We start from the raw sequence: 20,424 nt of genomic DNA, 5'->3' as shown, positions 1-20,424 counted from the left end.
CTGGCCCACGTTCATTCTCTTATATTTTGTGACTGGAGAAAAAAATCGATATAGTTACATATCGGGATATTAATTTTGACGATCGATCGTATTGTTGTGACAATATTGCAATATTATTTTTGTGCTTTTTGGCTGTACCTGCACCAAAACTCCAGTATTTTCCTTCATAGCTTGTTCTCCATTATCTTTTTAAATAGGCAGCCAATTTGCTTTCAGCACTTCTATTTCCATGCCTTCCATGCCTATTTCCTTACCTTTTATCTTCGCTCCCTCTTGTTTGGAGCATTGATCACAGTATCGAATCGCAATACATATAGAATCGCAATACATATAAATAGAATCGCAATACATATATATAGAATCGCAATACATATCCTAAAGGCACCTAAGTATTGAGATGATATGGTAATGTGAGGTCCCTGGCAAATCCCAACCCTACTTACATTATTTGTCAGGCTGACATATTGCAGGGTGCCATGCCAGTAATGATATGCCTGGCTCTCTCCCTGTTAGGTCTCTGACGGTCTTGGAATTTGATGTTACAGTAATTCCCTAGGCCAATGTACACGGTCACCAACATAACCGTGGATTTTCTCTGCAACGTCACTATTACAGTTACACTTAGTTATTATCAGTAGCATTTCATTATTATTATTTAAGTTATTACCGCTAAATATTAGTCTTGAATTCTAAATAAATCACAGACCGTGTTACCAGCAAAGCACCCCCACACCGTAACAGCTCCTCCTCCATGCTTTACGGTGGGAATCACACATGTGGAGATCATCCATTCACCCACACCGCATCTCACAAAGACACGGCAGTTGGAACCAAAAATCTCAAATTTGGACTCCAGAACAAATGACACATTTCCACCGGTCTAATGTCTATTGCTTGTGTTTCTTAGCCCAAACAAACTCTTCTTATTATTGGTGTCCTTTAATAGTGATTTCTTTTTTATCAATTTGACCATGAAGGCCTGATTCACGCAGTCTTCTCTGAACAGTTGATGTTGAGATGTGTCTGTTACTTGAACTCTGTAAAGCATTTATTTGGGCTGCAATTTCTGAGGCTGGTAACTCTAATGAACTTATCCTTTGCAGCAGAGGTAACTCTGGGTCTTCCACTCCTGTGACGGTCCTCATGAGAGCCAGTTTCATCATAGCGCTTGATAGTTTTTGCAACTGCACTTGAGGAAACTTTCAAAGTTCTTGAAATATTTCGTATTGACTGACCTTCATGTCTTAAAATAATGATGAACTGTCGTTTCTCTTTGCATATTTGAGCTGTTCTTGCCATAATATGGACTTGGTCTTTTACCAAATAGGGCTATCCTGTATACCCCCCTACATTGTCACAACACAACTGATTGGATGAATTGCATTAAAAAGGAAAGCAATTCCACAAGTAAACTTTTAAGAAGGCACACCTGTTATTTGAGATGCATTCCAGGTGACTTCCTCATGAAGCTGGTTGAGAGAATGCCAAGAGTGTGCAAAGCTGTCATCAAGGCAAAGGGTGGCTATTTGAAGAATCTCAAATATAAAATGTATTTTGATTTGTTGAACACTTTTTTGGTTACTATATGATTCCATATGTGTTATTTCATAGTTTTGATGTCTTCACTATTATTCTACAATGTAGAAAATAGTAAAAATAAAGAAAAAGTAGCTGTTCTAAAACTTTTGACCGGTAGTGTATAGGCCTGTAGATAGAATCAGCGAACCCACACACGCATATCCCCGTAAAAGGACCCGTCAATCAAAGCAACCAGCGTATGTCAGACACAAGCAAATATTTATCCTTTCCTTAAAACTTATGAAAAAACCTAGGCCTACCTTAGGCTTTCCGAAAGTACACTATGTGATAATGAATTGACAAGGAAAGTATGAAGGAGAGAGACAGCTATGCGATTCGTATGAAATTGACTGTCATTAAAATTTATCAGCATTTCATTGGTCTATAAATTAAGAAAATATTCTGTATCAAATTATAGGGTAGGTAGGAAAGGATTGGTGCGTTGTCCATTTGACACAACAGTAGGGCATTCTACGCCTCAGAGCCAAAACAATCTTGTCTACTGCTGTTGAATCATTTTTGAATAGTCACACATCCAACCTTTTTTTTTTTTTAAGGAAAAAAAAAATTAAACCTACTTCCTGTGTAACTAACAGGGCTGGGTAGGGTGTACCAGGAGAGCATATTATCTATCATATCCAGAAAAGGTCAACAGAACACTGTGCAGCTGACTACTAAGTCAGAAGTTTACACTTTACACGTACACTTAGGTTGGAGTCATTAAAACTTGTTTTTCAACCAATCCACACACTTCTTGTTAACAAACTATAGTTTGGTAAGTCGGTTAGGACATTGTGGACATAGGACATTGTGCATGACACATGTAATCTTTCCAACAATTGTTTACAGACAGATTATTTCACTTATAATTCACTGTATCACATTTCCAGTGGGTCAGAAGTTTACATACACTAAGTTGACTGTGCCTTTAAACAGCTTGGAAAATTCCAGAAAATGATGTCATGGCTTTAGAAGCTTCTGATAGGCTAATTGCCATCATTTGAGTCAATTTGAGGTGTACCTGTGGATGTATTTCAAGGACTACCTTCAAACAAAAGTGCCTCTTTGCTTGACATCATGGGAAAATCAAAAGAAATCAGCCAATTGTAGACCTGTTCATCCTTGGGAGCAATTTCCAAACGCCTAAAGGTACCAGTTCATCTGTACAAACAATAGTATGCAAGTATAAACACCATGGGACCACGCAGCCTTCATACCGCTTAGGAAGGAGGCGCGTTCTGTCTCCTAGAGATGAGCGTACGTTGGTGCGAAAAGTGCAAATCAATCTCAGAACAACAGCAAAGGACCTTGTGAAGATGCTGGAGGAAACCGGTAGAAAAGTATCTATATCCACAGTAAAACAAGTCCAAAATCGACACAACCTGAAAGGCCGCTCAGCAAGGAAGAGGCCACTGCTCCAAAACCACCATAAAAAAGCCAGACTACGGTTTGCAACTGCACATGGGAACAAAGATTGTACTTTTTGTAGAAATGTCCTCTGGTCTGCTGAAACAAAATTCAAACTGTTTGGCCATAATGACCATTGTTATGTTTGGAGGAAAAAGGGGGAGGCTCGCAAGCCGAAGAACACCATCCCAACCTTGAAGCATGGGGGTGGCAGCATCATGTTGTGGTGGTGCTTTTCTGCATGAGGGACTGGTGCACTTCACAAAATAGATGGCATCATGATGAAGGGAAATTATGTTGAAGCAACATCTCAATACATCAGTCAGGAAGTTAAAGCTTGTTCGCAAATGGATCTTCCAAATGGACAATGACCCCGAGCATACTTCCAAAGTTATGGCTAAAGGACAACAAAGTCAAGGTATTGGTGTGGCCATCACAAAGCCCTGACCTCATCCTTTTGAAAATTTGTGGGCAGAACTGAAAAAGCGTGTGCGATCAAGGCTACCTGAAACGTTTGAACCAAGTTAATCAATTTAAAGGCAATGCTACCAAATACTAATTGAGTGTATGTAAACATCTGACCCACTGGGAATGTGATGAAAGAAATAGAAGCTGAAATAAATCCTTCTCTATACCATTATTCTGACATTTTACATTCGTAAAATAAAGTGGTGATCCTAACTGACCTAAAACAGGGGATTTTTTACGAGGACTAAATGTTGGGAATTGTGAAAAACTGAGTTTTTAAATGTATTTGGCGAAGGTATATGTAAACTTCCGACTTCAACTGTAGGCTATATGTACCAAGTGGCATCCTATTCACTGTATAGTGCACTACTTTTGACCAGGGCCTTGGGGCTCTGCTCGAAAGTAGTGCACTAAATAGGGAATAGGCTAAGGTGCATTGCAAACACCAGAGGTCTGCAACATTTACAATCTGCTTCTGCTTTCATAATTGAGTACTGGCTGAGAGTGAGAGAGAGAGAGAGAGAGTTGTTGTTTACTCAGTGCCAAGGTTTCATAACACTGTCTCATGAGTAGTCTCAATTACTGTCGGCATAAGCTCGTTAAAATATTATTTGTGTAATGTACTATTTGGAATATGTATGAAGTTTTAGCAAATGCAGTTTGGTCTACTATTTAGACATTGTCATTGAAGATTTTGTGTTTTTATTCTTATAAAGCACACAGCCTTCTTAGTGGTCATTCATTTTGATTCCCTCTCCTGCCCTGGGCTGTGGCTTAGCTGACAGATAAGTCTTTGCCAGGGGCCCTTGAAAACAGACAGTGAGGAGGAGGAAGAGAAAGACAGTGGGATAGGCGTGGTAGTTGTCCCATTCCAGCCTATGCTGAAAGCCGGGCATCGCATGACACTGCTCTCTCTCTGGACAATCTCACAGCCCCTGGGCAGCAACAAGCATCTGACTCACTTCTTCTCACGCAAACAACAATACACATGAACAAATGCTTATTATTCAGTCCCCTCTCTTGGCCCAGCATGAACTGCCATAGTCAAGCTGAAACACAATGTTTGAGACCTACACAGAGATGTGTCTATATACGTCAGTATATATCCTGTCGTTTCTCAGCAGCAAAGCTTGCTCTTAAAAAAAAGATTAAGAGCCCATCTACTCCACAGAGAAGGTAGTATTTTGCCATGATGTAGTGCAGCAGAGCCAATGCCCAAGTGATTTATCTCCCGGGTAACCTTTAGCTTTGTTTTGGCTGCGGTCCAATAGCGTGCAGTCTCTTCTCTTGAGGACAGATTTAGTGTTTGTCTCCTGGGTTAATAAAGCATCAACCCCTATGTAATGTGTTTTCTGATAATACCCAGTTGTCCTTGCACAGGCCACTGACGTCCTCTTTCAATAATAAATGACAACATGTATAAGCACACCGGACCTCTCAGTATGTAGGCCTACTCAGTACCCTTCCTGCTGGACCACTTAGCCAGCTCTGTATTTATATAATGAGTGTATATGGGTTTTTTAATTGGGTGGCTGCCATACCTTTGGTGCTGGTTAAGCTTAAAGCAGCAGCACATAACGATATAAGCATAGTTATTTTTTAATTAGCCACAGGGAGGGTGATGGGATGGAAGGTAATTTGCATATCTACTGGCCGTTAAATTAAGGCTTTGTGAGTTTGGCTTGCATTAGTTTGTGCCCTCGTTTCCTCCGTATTTGTCTCTGTCAGGTAACTGCAGGCACAGGGGGAATGATGGCATGGGCCTTAGTCCATTTTGTGCCATCACTCCCAGCGCTATACACACCCACCCTGTTGGGCCAGTGGGCAAAAGGTCGCTGGTTCAAATCCCTGAGCCGACAAGGTGAAAAATCTGTTTGTGCTGTTGAGCAAGGCACTTAATCATAATTGCTCCAGGGTCGCCATTGAATGGCAGACCCTGTCTGTGTCCCCGCTCTCCGAGGGTGTCTCAGGGAGAGTGGGATATGCAAAAAACATATTTCCAATTCACACGCGTGTATTAACACCCACTTGTACATGTGTGAAGTAGGACAAATATAAGTACACACCACACACACACAGAGAGATAACTACATTTACGTTAAATGTGTTACCATCCAATTCTAGGTGTTAGCAATATCCACATGCCTATGTAAAGACGTATACTGTAGTTAGATTTTCACTTTGATCTCGGAAATGAAATGCCGATCGGGTCAAGGTACCAGCTCACAGTAATACAATTTGATGGCGCACACAGGACATGACTACACGTTTTAACACCGAGCATAATGAGCCATTTGTTTTGCTTTATAGTCTTGTGGAGCTGAGCGTCTAGTAATAAAAGGCTGGGTAAGGCTCAGCACCCTGACCCGACAAAACCCTACCCATCAACACAGTCCCTCATTATTCAGCACACACACATACCCTCTCTTTGGCCAGGATTGTTCACACACACACTGTCACACACACACATACACATTCCAAAATGTATCAAAGCAATGTGTGTATTCTCCACAAGGAAACATTGATGTACCAGCACTATTACGTCTAATAATAGACTTTAGGTTTAATGTAGGCTTCCTTCTAATGTGTCTCTCCTATGATGCAAGGTAATAGTCTCTCCCTGGAGATCCCAGTCTGTTTATGCCCCCCCCCCCCCCCCCCCCACCCTTATCCTCTGCTCTGTCTGTGTGTTTCAGAGGGCAGATGCTAAATACCCCAAGATGGCCTTCAGCCTGGAGGAGCTGCAGGAGAGGTTCAGCCGTCAGCTGAGCATCGAGCAGGCCAGCACCATCACCATTCACTCTGTGGAGGCCATGAAGCCTGTCACCTCACACATGGCCAAGATGGTAAACAAACTGGCCACCTACACATATAGTCTGGCCTAGCTGGAGTAACAGTGAAATATACTACTATAGTAATACATTATGGAATAGAAATACACTATAGTAATACAATATGGAATAGTAACACACTGAAATATACTACTATAGTAATACAGTATGGAAAATAAATACAATATAGTAATACAGTATGGAATAGAAATACACTATAGGAATACAATATGGAATAGTAACACTGAAATATACTACTATAGAAATACACTAGGAATACAGTATGGAATAGAAATACACTAGGAAAACAGTATGGAATAGAAATACACTATAGGAATACAGTATGGAATAGAAATACACTATAGCAATACAGCATGGAATAGAAATACACTATAGAAATACAGTATGGAATAGAAATACACTATAGGAATACAGTATGGAATAGAAATACACTAGTAATACAGCATGGAATAGAAATACACTATAGAAATACAGTATGGAATAGAAATACACTATAGGATTACAGTATGGAATAGAAATACACTATGGGAATACAGTATGGAATAATAATACTGAAATATACTACTATACTAATACAGTATGGAATAGTAACACACTGAAATACACTATAGTTTATTGCCTGCACCTAGCAAACAGTTTTTTAAATGATTTGGAACGGCAAGCAAAGGCAGAATTAAACGGGCCTATTTATATAATGAATATGAATTTGGAGGGCAGAAATTATTAAATATTAAAGCATTAAACCTCTCACTAAAGGCTTCAGTCATACAAAAGTTATACTGAATTCCAAACTGGTTCTCTAGTAAATTGGTAGGAATGTCTCACCCTATGTTCAAGAATGGCCTTTTTCCTTTTATTCAGATTTCAACCTCTCACTTTCAGTTATTTGAAAAGGAAATCATCTCATATTTTTAAAACAAGCCATAGATAGTTGGTTGCAATTTCAATTTAATCCACCAGAAAATACAGAACAAATAATACAACAAATATTGTGGTTAGTTTAACCATATTTGAGAGATGATTTACTTTTCAAATAACGGAAAGTGAGAGGTTGTAATCTGAATAAAAGGAAAAAGGCCATTCTTGAACATGAGACAGTTTTACTAATTTGCTCGTGAACCAGTTTGGAATTCAGTATAACTTTTGTATGACTGAAGCCTTTAGTGAGAGGTCTAGTGCTTTAATATTTAATAATTTCTGCCCTCCAAATTAATATTCATTATATAAATAGACCCGTTTAATTCTGCCTGGCTTGCCGTTCCAAATAATATATTTTTTAAAACTATTTGCTATGTGCAGGCAATAAACTAGAGTGTATTTCAGTGTGTTACTATTCCATACTGTATTACTAGAGTGTATTTCAGTGTGTTACTATAAATATATTTATGACAAAAAAATAAGACTGGTGGAGTTATGTCACACATGCAGCTAACAAAAACATATGGAAATGTCTGCTCTACCCAAAATTACAACCAACTATTTGCAGCGTTTCCGCAAAAATGGAAGAGGAAAGTGGAAGGGGGAAAAAGTAAGGAACCTGTCTGTCAGCCCTGCATTAAAGACCATAATTGGTTAAAGAAAATTGTGATAAATAAAAAAAGTATACCAGTTTAATTTATTAAGGACCAAGAAATTGACAGTCGTGCAGTTTAGATTGCAAAATAGTTTGGAAGAGATTTTTGACGTACCATGGCACAAAACTTTGAATTTTACCATTTAAATTATTATACGAAATTCTTGCAACCAATATAATGTTATTTATATGGGGGATACAACCTTCCCAGCTCTGCAGATTTTGCTGCAAAGAGACAATCATTAGATCTTTTTTTTTTAAATACTATCCATATGTAGCTTGTTTTTGGTCATAGGTCCAGGAATGGCAGAAGAATTGCAATATTTACCTGGAGCTAACCCTGCAGATAGCACTACTGGGTGATCGGAAAAGTCAGTCAATCGATCAATAATATAATAATTATTTTTTATTTTCAATTTACATTCTGTAGAAACAATGAGAATAGAAAGGTTCAGAACTTTTGTGAAACATCACATCAGTTGAGAAATAAATGGCAAATAGAAATCCAATATGGATTATGTTAAGAGATAGATGGGAGGGGTTGAATAGAGCTGAAGGTTGAGACTAATAACAACTTATAATAAATAGACTGTGTCCATAAAATGTATGTAGTATGTATACGCTGGAAATACAGGCCTAAGCGTTGTTGTTCACTAGTTTACTCCAATTGGGGGAGGGGTGCTAGGGTTAGACAGTAATAAAGGAAAATATATATATTTTTTAAGTGTGTGTGTGTGTGTGTGTGTGTGTGTGTAAGCAATATAGCATGAGGGGATGTGGTATATGGCCAATATACCATGGCTACGGGCTGTTCTTAGGCACGACGCAAACCGACCTCAAAAAGCACTATTCGCTCAGCATTACCAATGACAAAATCATGTATTTTCATGATGTTGATGTATTTTTTTCATGTTCAGTCAGTGTCATCTGTGAGAAAAGTTTGTGTCCAGACTTCAGTCAAAACTTTGAACATTATGCATTGAGGCCACCAGACATCAGCTATATTATTCCTGCGATGTGTCCCTCTCCCCATATCTCAGTGGTCTGGGGCCAGGCATTGGCATTTACAGTTTAAACTCTCCCTGCATTTCCAGACAATGTTTCAGACTGGGAGCCGGAGGACGAGGGTCCCTGGTGGTCCTGCAACATTTACAGCAGGCAGAGCAGCATGATAATATATTGTAATGAGGCTCTCCTGAGGAGGGAGCTGAGTCACCTTTACAGGCCAGGCCAGCCTATCTGCTCGGTGTCAGCTGGGCGCTCTCCTCTTGGCATGGATGGGGAATATGACAGTCCCATGGATGGAAGGCTGACCTGGTTTTACAACCTGGCTGGAGACGTCTGTCCTCTCACCATCTCTGAATCTGAACACATACAGATGCACCAAATATATTGGCACCTTTCCATGATTCACTATTTCTTCTCAAATAAGTTGAAATTGAAAAACGTTGTGTTCACATGTGTATTTGTTTGATTTACAACTGCACAGGACCCAAAAAATGTAATGTATTTCACCTGTGGTAAGTTGCAGGTGCCTACCGGCTAAAAATAGCCATTCAATCAGTTTTTCAAAGAGAAAACATAATATTCTGCTTCATTGATCTCCATTGAAAAAGTGCAAGGAACGCCTTCCAAATATTGAGTTTTGTATTTATTATGGATCCTTTGGCAACAGCTACTCTTCCTGGGGTCCAACAAAATTAAGGCAGTTAACATTTTTTTTAAACATTACAATACATCCACTGGCTTTACTCAAGGGGGGATATGCCAGTGGCATGTCGTTAGTAAAGATTTTAAAAAGTAAGGGGCCTGCCCTGGGGAATTCCTGATTCTACCTGGGGGGAGATGCAGGGTGGTATGCTGCTGGCTTAATAAGTGTAAGTGCTTGTTGAATGTCCTCCCCTTTAAGCGTGCTGAAAGTCTGTCAATTTGTTTACTGAAAAATAGCATTGGATCTGGTCAAATACATCCAAATGGTTGGTAACAGGCTGATTGGTCGGCTATAACTTTTGCTTCCCTCCATGCCTGAGGGAACACATTTTCTAGTAGGCTTAAATTGAAGATATGGCAAAACGGAGTGGCAATATCGTCCGCTATTATCCTCAGTAATTTTCCATCCAAGTTGTCAGACCCGGTGGCTTTTTCACCTCTTCCACACTTACTTTACGGAATTCAAAATTACAATGCTTGTCTTTCATAATTTGGTCAGATATACTTGTGTAGTGTCAGCGATGTGTAGTGTCAGCATTTGTTGCTGGCATGTTGTGCCTAAAGTTGCTAATCTTGCCAATAAAAAAAATATTAAAGTAGTTGGCAATATCAGTGGGTTTTGGGATGAATGAGTCATCTGATTCAATCAATCAATCAAATGTATTTATAAAGCCTTTTTACATCAGCCGATGTCACAAAGTGCTGTACAGAAACCCAGCCTAAAACCCCAAACAGCAAGCAATGCAGATGTAGAAGCATGGTGGCTATGAAAACTCAATAGAAAGACCAGACCCTAGGAAGAAACCTAGAGAGGAACAGGCTCTGAGGGGTGGCCAGTCATTTTCTGGCTGTGGCGGGTGGAGATTAACAGAACATGGCCAAGATGTTCAAACATTCATAGATGACCAGCAGGGTCAGATAATAATAATCAGCTGAGTTTTCCTTTTTGCCCAAAATGTAATTTAAGGTGCTCCAAAGCCTTACTATCATTCTTTATGTAATTTATCTTTGTTTCATAGTATAGTTTATTCTTCTTTTTATTCAGTTTAGTCACAATTTCTCAATTTGCTGTACGTTTGCCATTTGGTTGTACAGCCAGACCTCTTTTGCCATTTATTTGCCATTTATTTAGCTTCACCCCTCTCAACCATACAGTTGCACCCCCTTTTGCCATCAGAACAGCCTCAATTCGTCGGGAAAGGGACTCTACAATGTATCGAAAGAGTTCCACAGGGATGCTGGTTAATGTTGACTCCAATGCTTGTCAAGTTGTCTGGATGTCCTTTGGGTGTTGGCCCATTCTTGATACACACAGGAAACTGTTGAGCTTGAGAAATTCAGCAGTGTTGCAGTTCTTGACACACTCAAACCGATGCACCTGGCACCTACTACCCAGGGTTTCCGTTAGGAAAATGTTTCGCCGGACATTTGTCCTGCAACATTTTAATTGACAGGAAATTTGCGAAATTTTCCGGACCCATATGCATTGGGTGCGTAAACCTGATTAGGGGGGTCCACCCATGGTACTCAGGATTACATAAACCACATTTAGAATGGTAATTCATAAAAAACAGAACATGCAAGTCGACGAATTAGAAGCACAAGCATTACGCTACACTCGCAATAACATCTGCTATGTGTATGTGACCAATAAAATTTGATTTGATTTGATGATGCTTACCGAATTCTGATGTGAACTTTGATGTGCATTAGACTAACTGGTTACATTTACTTTTCCTCGGCCAACAAGATGAGTAGCGAACAGCAAAATCACCAGCCTGTTTCAATCTACTATAGTAGACAAGTTTAGGCTCCTTATTCTATTGGTTAGCTTGTCGAGAAAGAAATAGACTGTTCCAAACAGACTCGGGACAGTTGTGGGACAATATTCATACCAACATGAATAAAATGACACCAAAAAGAAATGTCTGATGCAACAGATCAGAACGTTTAGCTTAAAATGTTGATAAATTATTATTTCTTGACATTATAAGTGCAGCAATGCGCACAAAGCAGTAGGCTACGTGCAAATGTACGTTCCGTAATGCAATTAGCGGGAAACCACCTTTGTCAAAAGGGCACTGCACATGCAAGCGGTTTCATGTGATAGAGATGAAAATTAGAATAGAGGAGATCTAATAGGCTACTTTGAAGCAAGGTAAGACATGCCTCAAAATATGTATTAAAATGTTCAGGTTTTAAACCATTGTTTTCAAAATGTGTGTGTGACGCACTGATGAAGCCTGCCTTCCATTTCCATTTTCAAAACAACTCAGAACTAGTTGTATCACTAGAAAATGGCTACAAAAAGACCCTCCCACAGTGACACAATGGATAGTGATTGTAAAAGAAATACACCATATGGAGCATTCAAGACTGGGAACTTGGCAAAAAAACGAGCTCCGACTGGGAATTACAACTCCGCAACTCTGTCTAGAATGCCGATTTTCCTGACTTTAAGATCACTGACGTCATGATTTGACCTTTTATCCTCCAAGTTCCCAGTTGTCTTGAAAGCACCACAAGATGCAGCAGCAGCAACATATTTTCCACTCAAAGGCTCTGTATCTGTATGCTGTACGCTTGTGATAAATAAGATGCATAACGAATGTACTGTACACAAGCCTATTTAATTCCACTAAATGAATTTATAGACAGATAAGCATGACCAGTCAAATGTATTTCCATCAATGAATCGGCTAAAAAGCATTCTTTCGCAATGGGATTTTTCTTTCTCCTGGACAATTGGCTGGCGCAAATTTTATTCATCGTCTTTAAAAAGATATATCGGACAAAAGCTGGCTATTACCTAGCCCTGCTATTACCATACCCTGTTCAAAGGCACTTAAATATTTTGTCTTGCCCTTTCACCCTCTGAATGGCATACATGCACAATCCATGTCTCAATTGCCTTACGGCTTAAAAATCATTATTTAGCCTGACTCCTCTTCTGTATCTACACTGATTTGAAGTGGATTTAACAAGTGGCATCAATAAGGAATCATAGCTTTCGCCTGGTAAGTCTATGTCATTGGAAGAGCAGGTGTTCCTAATGTTTTGTACACTCAATGTATTTGGCCTCAATTGTATGTGCTGAATGCCACAGATACTACAGATCTAATGTGTTTGTTGTTTAACCTTAAGTCAAAGTTGAACTCATGTCCAGAGTGGATATAAGGCAGAATATGTTTTCATCCACACTAGACCATGCAGTGAGACCATGTTGTCTGTTTCAGCGGGACCTTCTGGCAGTGCAGCGGTTAGTGTGGCACAAAGCCCTGGTTGGGGCCCTGAGGGAGGGCAAGATAATCCTGGCCAGCAGCACCCAGAAAGCCGTCAGACTCAGCCTCTACCCCTACCTCTGTCTGCTGGATGAAAAGGACTATGTAGACATCATGATCCAGGTATATAACCCGCTGAATACTATCAGTATATTGGTGCTTGGGTCATACACACATCTGTTGTTTTAAATCTCACCTTTTTGAAAGGTGATGATCTGAATGATCCAAAGTTGAATTTGACTTTCTGCAATGTTCTGCGCTCGGATCCCTCAGATAAAACCCACTGAATCCCAGCAGTATCTATGATCTTGGGTCCTATAGACCTCTGTTGTATTTAGAGTTCAGGGTTGAGGTTTATTTAGCAACTTTGTAGCATTGCATAAAATGTAATTCTATAAAATCTGGATAGTCCTAATCATGTTGCTCTTTGTCTGTGGTCAGAGTCTGTCCAACCTGCCTCCCAGTGGGGAGTCTCTCCACATCCTGGCCAAGGAGCTAGGCAACCGGGTCCACAACATGTTCTGCATCCGCATGAAGGGACACAATCAGATGGTGGACAAGCTCAGCCATATCTACAATGAATATGCTGAGCTACTGGCCAAAGACTCTAAGGTATGACACTCCTCCACATCTGGTCTTTATCTGGTCTTTATCTGCATGCAATTAGAAGACGTATCAAATTATTGACCTACTGTTTGACTTAAAGAAAACCTCCTTACTGTGCCTTGCAGGAGTTTGACGTATTGCCTAGGGAGCGATGGTGGAAGCTGGAGGCGGAGCATAGCTCTGGTCCCTCCCTGCTGGGGGACGAGACCCACTGGCCTCACATGGTGGTGGTGGAGCTGGGTACCTATCTGGTGGACCTCATGGTCAAGCACATGAAAGTGAACAGCGACATCCTCAACTCTGCCTACGACCGAAAGCTCATCCCTGTGCTCTACCACATGTACACCTTCCGCAGTAACAAACAGGTAAAGCATATACTAGAGTGGAATTGTTAGTTGAAGTGATTTTATGCCAGTTATTTTCTCCCAATTTATTCACCCAATTTCCCAGGGTTAGTGTTGGTTCCTCAGCTCATGCCTTAATCTTCACGTTGGCATTTATGAGTGAAATCGATCAGTAGTGCAGCAGTGAAAAGCAGCCAGAACATAACAAGTGACCTTGGTTTTGGACAGGGCTGTCTGTCATAGCTTCTCCATCTGTCTTCAGCTCTCCTCTCTCAGCTCAGCTCCCTCATATTACTCTCTGCCTGCACGGTCTGGCTCATAGGCATATGAATAATAAAACCGCTTTCCTTGCAAGAGTGGACGGCGGTGCAGTTGAGTAAGACGAATGGCTTCCAAAGTAATCCTTTTTTACTGTCCCCTTAATTGGCTGGCTGATTTACTGTCCTGGGATAACTGACAAGGAAATTAAGACACTTTCTATATTGTCCTCCGAGCCTCGTTCCTGGTGGGGGAAAAAAGCACCTGCCGGCATCTCAACCTGGTGGACTTGATGTGCTTTGACAGTGGAGTCCACTGTGGGTTTCGAAGCTTGTCTCTGGCCACCCAGCCTTCTGCTGTTCTGGCTCAGAGGGATAGAGGGTAGGCCAGCAGGGGTGCAGCCTAATGATTTTACAGCATGCACAGTTAGGCTCTGCCTGGTTGATGGACTGAATCTGTTATAATATCTCTCTTTCTCTCTTTAGCTCTCTCTGTGCACTGTTGGTTTATACTGTAGTGCTGTTCAATGCTGTTTCTGTCTGTCTGGGTTTGGATGGTGAAGCCCTTCAGGGAGTAGTTAGTTCATCTCCGGCTGTCACGTGATTAAAACTGCTATGAACTGGGTTCCCGAGTGGTGAAGCGGTCTAAGGCACTGCATCACAGTGATAGAGGCGTCACTACAGACCTGGGTTCGATCCCAGGCTGCATCACAACCGGCCGTGATCGAGAGTGCCATAGGGCGGCGTGCAATTGGCCCAGCGTCATCCGGGTTAGGGGAGGGTTTGGCCGGAGCTTATTGTGCTCTAGCGAATCCTTGTGGCGGGGCGGACGCCTGCAGGCTGACCTCGGTTGTCAGTTGAATGGTGTTTCTTCCGACACATTGGTGCAGCTGGCTTTTGGGTTAAGCAGGCGGGAGTTAAGAAGCGTCTTTTGGTGGGTCATATTTCGGAGGACGCATGACTCGACCTTCGCCTTCCGAGCCTGTTGGGGAGTTGCAGCAATGAGACCAGATCGAAATTGGGGTGGAAAATGGGGTAAAAAATAATAAATAAACCTTCTATGAACCAGACACCTTAGCTGAAGCCATGATTAATGTGTTGTTGTCTCAGCAAATAAGCCTGACTGTTTTACTGAAGCTTAATTGAAAAATTCAGCTCTGTTTTGAGCATAAATTTGATTGGACTGGTACTGTATTTGTATGATTTGTATTTAATGTAATTAATTAGATCTCTTGTGATGTGATTGGCTCCAGGTCGGCTTCATCAAGCCGCACCCCATCCTGACGCAGATGCAGCAGGATGCCATGGACACCACGCTGACCTTTGACTCCTACGTGATGCCCATGCTGTGCCCGCCCGTGCCCTGGACCTCGGCTAAATTCGGCGCTTACCTCCTGACCCCCACCAAAATGATGCGCGCGGTGGAAGGTGCCAACCAGCATGAGATCCTGCTGGAGAAGTGCCAGGATGCTGACCTCCATGCCGTGCTGGACTCCCTCAACCAGCTGGGCAACGCAGCCTGGAGGATCAACCAGCCCCTGCTGGACATCATCATCTCCATCTTCAATGACAAGGGTAGTGAGAAGCTGGACGTTCCGCCGCCCAACTCTGAGGCTCCTAAGATTCCCCGCTACAACCAGCAGGACTCAGCCACCTTCACCTCAGCCGAGAAGGCCCACCTGAAGAGGGAGGTGGTTAATGCCAAGAAGAAGTGCAGTGAGATGCACAGCCTCAGGATGGACGCCCTCTATAAACTCTCCATCGCCAACCACATGAGGGACGAGGTCTTCTGGTTCCCCCACAACATGGACTTCCGCGGGCGCACCTACCCGTGCCCGCCCTACTTCAACCACCTAGGCAGCGATGTGACCAGGGCCGTCCTGGTGTTTGCGGAGGGGAAGCCCTTAGGGCCGGGTGGGCTGGAATGGCTGAAGATCCACCTGGTCAACCTGACAGGCTTGAAGAAACGCAGCTCGCTGGCCGGCAGGTTGGAGTACGCCAACTCCATCATGGACGACATCCTGGACTCTGCAGACAACCCCCTCATCGTCAGTCTGCTAACAATGTTTTCTGTTTCTTATCATACTGTTGGAGCTCATAGATTGAGATTATTATTCTACCCACTGGGAGATAATCGAACCGTTGAGTAGTAATGTTGTGTATCTAGTACCTCATTGTCTATGTTTCCATGGCAGGGTAAGAAGTGGTGGCAGAATGCAGATGAACCCTGGCAAACCCTGGCCTGCTGTATGGAGATAGCCAACGCCGTCAGGTCACCTGACCCCACACACTTCATCTCCCACTTTCCTGTACATCAGGTAATGACGTTGACCTCTAACCCCTACCACTTGACCCTCCATGTAGATCTGAAATGATTATATAGGTACAGTTGAAGTCAGAAGTTAACATACACTTAGGTTGGAGTCATTAAAACTCGTTTTTCAAACACTCCACACATTTCTTGTTAACAAACTATAGTTTTGGCAAGTCGGTTAGGACATCTACTTCGTGCATGACACAAGTTATTTTTCCAACAATTGTTTACAGACAGATTATTTCACTTATAATTCACTGTATCACAATTCCAGTGGGTCAGAAGATACATACACTATGTTGACTGTGGCTTTTAATCAGCTTAGAAAATTCCAGAAAATTATGTAATGGTTTTAGAAGCTTCTGATAGGCGAATTGACACAATTTGAGTCAATTGGAGGTGTACCTGTGGGTGTATTTCAAGGCCTACCTTCAAACTCAGTGCCTCTTTGCTTGACATCATGGGAAAATCAAAAGAAATCAACCTCTGAAAAAAAATTGTGGACCTCCATAATTCTGGTTCATCCTTGGGAACAATTTCCAAATGCCTGAAGGTTCCACTTTCATCTGTACAAACAATAGTACGCAAGAATAAACACCATGGAACCACGCAGCCTTCATACCGCTCAGGAAGGAGACGTGTTCTTTGGTGCGAAAAGTGCAAATCAATCCCAGAAAAACAGAAAAGGACCTTGTGCAGATGCTGGAGGAAACAGGTACAAAAGTATCTATATCCACAGTAAATCTAGTCCTATATCGACATAACCTGAAAGGCCGCTCAGCAAGGAAGAAGCCACTGCTCCAAAACCGCCATCAAAAAGCCAGACTACGGTTGCAACTACACATAGGGACAAAGATTGTACTTTTTGTAGAAATGTCCTCTGGTTTGATGAAACAAAAATAGAACTGTTTGGCCATAATGACCATCATTATGTTTGGAGAAAAAGGGAGACTTGCAAGCTGAAGAACACCATCCCAAACGTAAAGCACGGGGGTGTCAGCATCATGTTGTGGGGATGCTTTGCTGCAGGAGGGACTGTTGCACTTCACAAAATAGATGGCATCATGAGGAAAGAAAATGATGTGGATATATTGAAGCAACATCTCAAGACATCAGTCAGGAAGTTAAAGCTTGGTGGCAAATGGGTCTTCCAAATGGACAATGACCCCAAGCATACTTCCAAAGTTGTGGCAAAATCGCTAAAGGACAACAAAGTCAAGGTATTAAATTGGCCATCACAAAGCCCTGACCTCAATCCTATAGAAAATGTGTGGATAGAACTGAATAAGCCTACAAACCTGACTCAGTTACACCAGCTCTGTCAGGAGGAATGGGCCAAAATTCACCCAACTTATTGTGGGAATCTTTTGGAAGGCTACCCGAAACGTTTGACCCAAATTAATCAATTTAACGGCAATGCTACCAAATACTAATTGAGTGTATGTAAACTTCTGACCCACTGGGAATGTGATCAAAGAAATAAAAGCTGAAATAAATCTCTCTCTACTATTATTCTGACATTTCACATTCTTAAAATAAATTGGTGATCCTAACTGACCTATGGCAGGGATTTTTTACTAGGATTAAATGTCAGGAATTGTGAAAAACTGAGTTTAAATGTATTTGGCTAAGGTGTATGTAAACTTCCGACTTTAACTGTAGGTGTAAGCAATATGGTCATCCAGCCTAAATGATGTGTTCAGACATCAGTTAGCTGTCTGTTGGCTGGGCTCTGGCTGTGTAATAGAGCCAGTGGTAGAGCAATCTGCAGGGGTAAGCACAATCGGTGCCCAGTTAAAACCCCACGAAGAGCTGAGCAGCCCATTGACCTGGTCTTTCTCTGCTGCTTCAGGACTCCATCCATGGCCACGGTTCATCTTTTATTTGCCACTCCAATAAAAGTTGCTTGCTTATTTGCTCTCTATTTTCCTTTTTATTATTTTTGAGTCTCTCTGTCTCTGTGTGAGAAGTCAAGGTCCAGATGTCTTTTGGAATGAGCGTAGTAATTTGACTGGTACTTAATTGTCTGTTACTCTAGCCTCGGAAAAATTACAATCTGTGGGCTATGTCATTGTTAAATTAAACGAATGCTGCCAGCAGTATCACACCACCAACTCGACTCCATCCACCAGTTTTGTGATCTGTTATAGTGTTGCATCTCTCTCTCTCTCCTCTCTCTCAGGATGGCTCGTGTAACGGCCTGCAGCACTATGCAGCCCTGGGTCGAGACGTGATTGGTGCCACCTCTGTGAACCTTATTCCCTGTGAGGTACCCCAGGATGTCTACAGCGGGGTGGCACAGCAGGTCAGTCAGCCTGGGCACCAGAGGGCGCAGTGGGCAGGGGTTCTAGTTAATGCTGGGGTGGTTGAATCACCCTTCCCTTACCACCTGATTCAGATGGGTTGGGTTAAATGCGGAAGACACATTTCAGTTGAATGCATTGTAGTAAAACCCTTTCCCTTATACTGTAGTAATAACACCAACTGTCAAAACAGCTTGGCTGTAATGCCCAAATTCATGTTCTATTTATCTTCCTATGTCCTTGATGAGTGTCTTACATTATTGAGCTTCTTTATTCATTTACTTGGGTGGTTGGACTCCTATTGAATGACAGTCTACTTGTTCTTTTTCCTTAGCACAGTCTATAATAACAGCACCTGCTCTCCTCAGCCTTACATCAGGCTTACTTTGCCTCTTTGCCCCAGAGCCCTCTTTGCCCCAGAGCCCTCTTTACCCCAGAGCTCCTCTTTACCCCAGAGCTCCTCTTTACCCCAGAGCTCCTCTTTGCCCCAGAGCTCCTCTTTGTCCCAGAGCTCCTCTTTGTCCCAGAGCTCCTCTTTGTCCCAGAGCTCCTCTTTGTCCCAGAGCTCATCTTTGTCCCAGAGCTCCTCTTTGTCCCAGAGCTCCTCTTTGTCCCAGAGCTCCTCTTTGTCCCAGAGCTCCTCTTTGCCCCAGAGCTCCTCTTTGCCCCAGAGCTCCTCTTTGCCCCAGAGCCCCTCTTTGCCCCAGAGCCCCTCTTTGCCCCAGAGCCCCTCTTTGCCCCAGAGCCCTTCTTTGCCCCAGCTCCTACAGCGCAAGGATTCTGCTCTGAACAAGCGTCTCATTTTAAGGGGAAATAATTTCAGGCTAATAGTGAGCCTATTGATTTTAGCACCGGTGGGAGTGGAGAGTGTTTATGCTGTGATAAAAAAGCACAGTGCGGCCATGCCAAAAACATCAAGCCTCATTTAACTGGAGCAGCAGAGTACATTGAGGAGTTCTCAATGAGCTGGGCTGCCCGTCAGAATAGTGCTGTGTCAGTGCTCTCTGCTCCCTCCTACCTCATTGTCCACTCACCCCTGGGAGCTCTGATTAGAAAGCAGCTGATGAAATCATCTCCGCTCTTAGTCCTAGGGAGGAGAAACACCTCCTGTACACACAGGGCCCCAATCATCCAGGTTACAATGTTTACAGGAAGTATACACCCGGTGTAACTTTAAAGTGATTGCAGTTCATTGATTCAGACTGTACACTTGTATAACTAGTACAGCAGGTTCTGTACAGGCTATACAGCAAAGTGCTGCTAAAGCAATTGCTCTATTGAGGCAGTGTGGTAGCTGTGTCGCAGGCACTGACAGTCTAAATCCTTGTATTGTCTGTAGCACACTGAGTCAATGTGGTGCTCTTATGCTCCCAAATGATGCTCTGTGCCTGTCAGTCAGTGAATGATACTATTGTGAGTCAGTGCGATTCCCTTTGGACAAGATGACAGTGTGTTTGGTGCTCTCTGTGGGTTTTATAGGTGGAGGAGTTCCGTGTGCGGGATGCTGAGAAGGGTCTGAAGATCGCCCAGGTGCTGGAGGGCTTCATCAGCAGGAAGGTGGTGAAGCAGACGGTGATGACGGTGGTGTACGGGGTGACGCGCTACGGAGGACGTCTCCAGATAGAGAAGAGGCTCAAGGAGATTGATGACTTCCCCAAGGTAAGGCCTACCAGTAGCCTCCAGTACCCCAGTGAGGACAATAAAGATTGGTTCCATTTATCCATCCTCGGG

At 42.4% G+C, this 20,424-nt stretch overlaps 1 protein-coding gene across 3 annotated transcripts in view; it reads left to right on the top strand.

Annotated features, from left to right (window-relative positions):
* LOC110524270 (DNA-directed RNA polymerase, mitochondrial) overlaps nt 1-20,424 on the top strand; it is a 93,978-nt gene that overhangs the window by 22,559 nt on the left and 50,995 nt on the right. For all 3 annotated transcript variants that reach the window (XR_005051828.1, XM_036978023.1, XM_036978024.1), the window contains exons 6-13: nt 6,150-6,299; nt 12,825-12,992; nt 13,311-13,481; nt 13,601-13,840; nt 15,330-16,124; nt 16,272-16,394; nt 18,573-18,695; nt 20,173-20,352. Coding sequence is in view for 2 of the 3 variants with exons in the window: in XM_036978023.1 (XP_036833918.1) it covers nt 6,150-6,299; nt 12,825-12,992; nt 13,311-13,481; nt 13,601-13,840; nt 15,330-16,124; nt 16,272-16,394; nt 18,573-18,695; nt 20,173-20,352 (1,950 nt within the window). In the remaining variant the exon portion in view is untranslated. The remainder of the gene's footprint in view (nt 1-6,149; nt 6,300-12,824; nt 12,993-13,310; nt 13,482-13,600; nt 13,841-15,329; nt 16,125-16,271; nt 16,395-18,572; nt 18,696-20,172; nt 20,353-20,424) is intronic.

The sequence above is a fragment of the Oncorhynchus mykiss genome, chromosome 5 (genome assembly GCF_013265735.2).
Source record: "Oncorhynchus mykiss isolate Arlee chromosome 5, USDA_OmykA_1.1, whole genome shotgun sequence".
NCBI classification, from domain to species: domain Eukaryota; kingdom Metazoa; phylum Chordata; class Actinopteri; order Salmoniformes; family Salmonidae; genus Oncorhynchus; species Oncorhynchus mykiss.
This window is presented reverse-complemented; position numbering and strand designations above follow the sequence as displayed.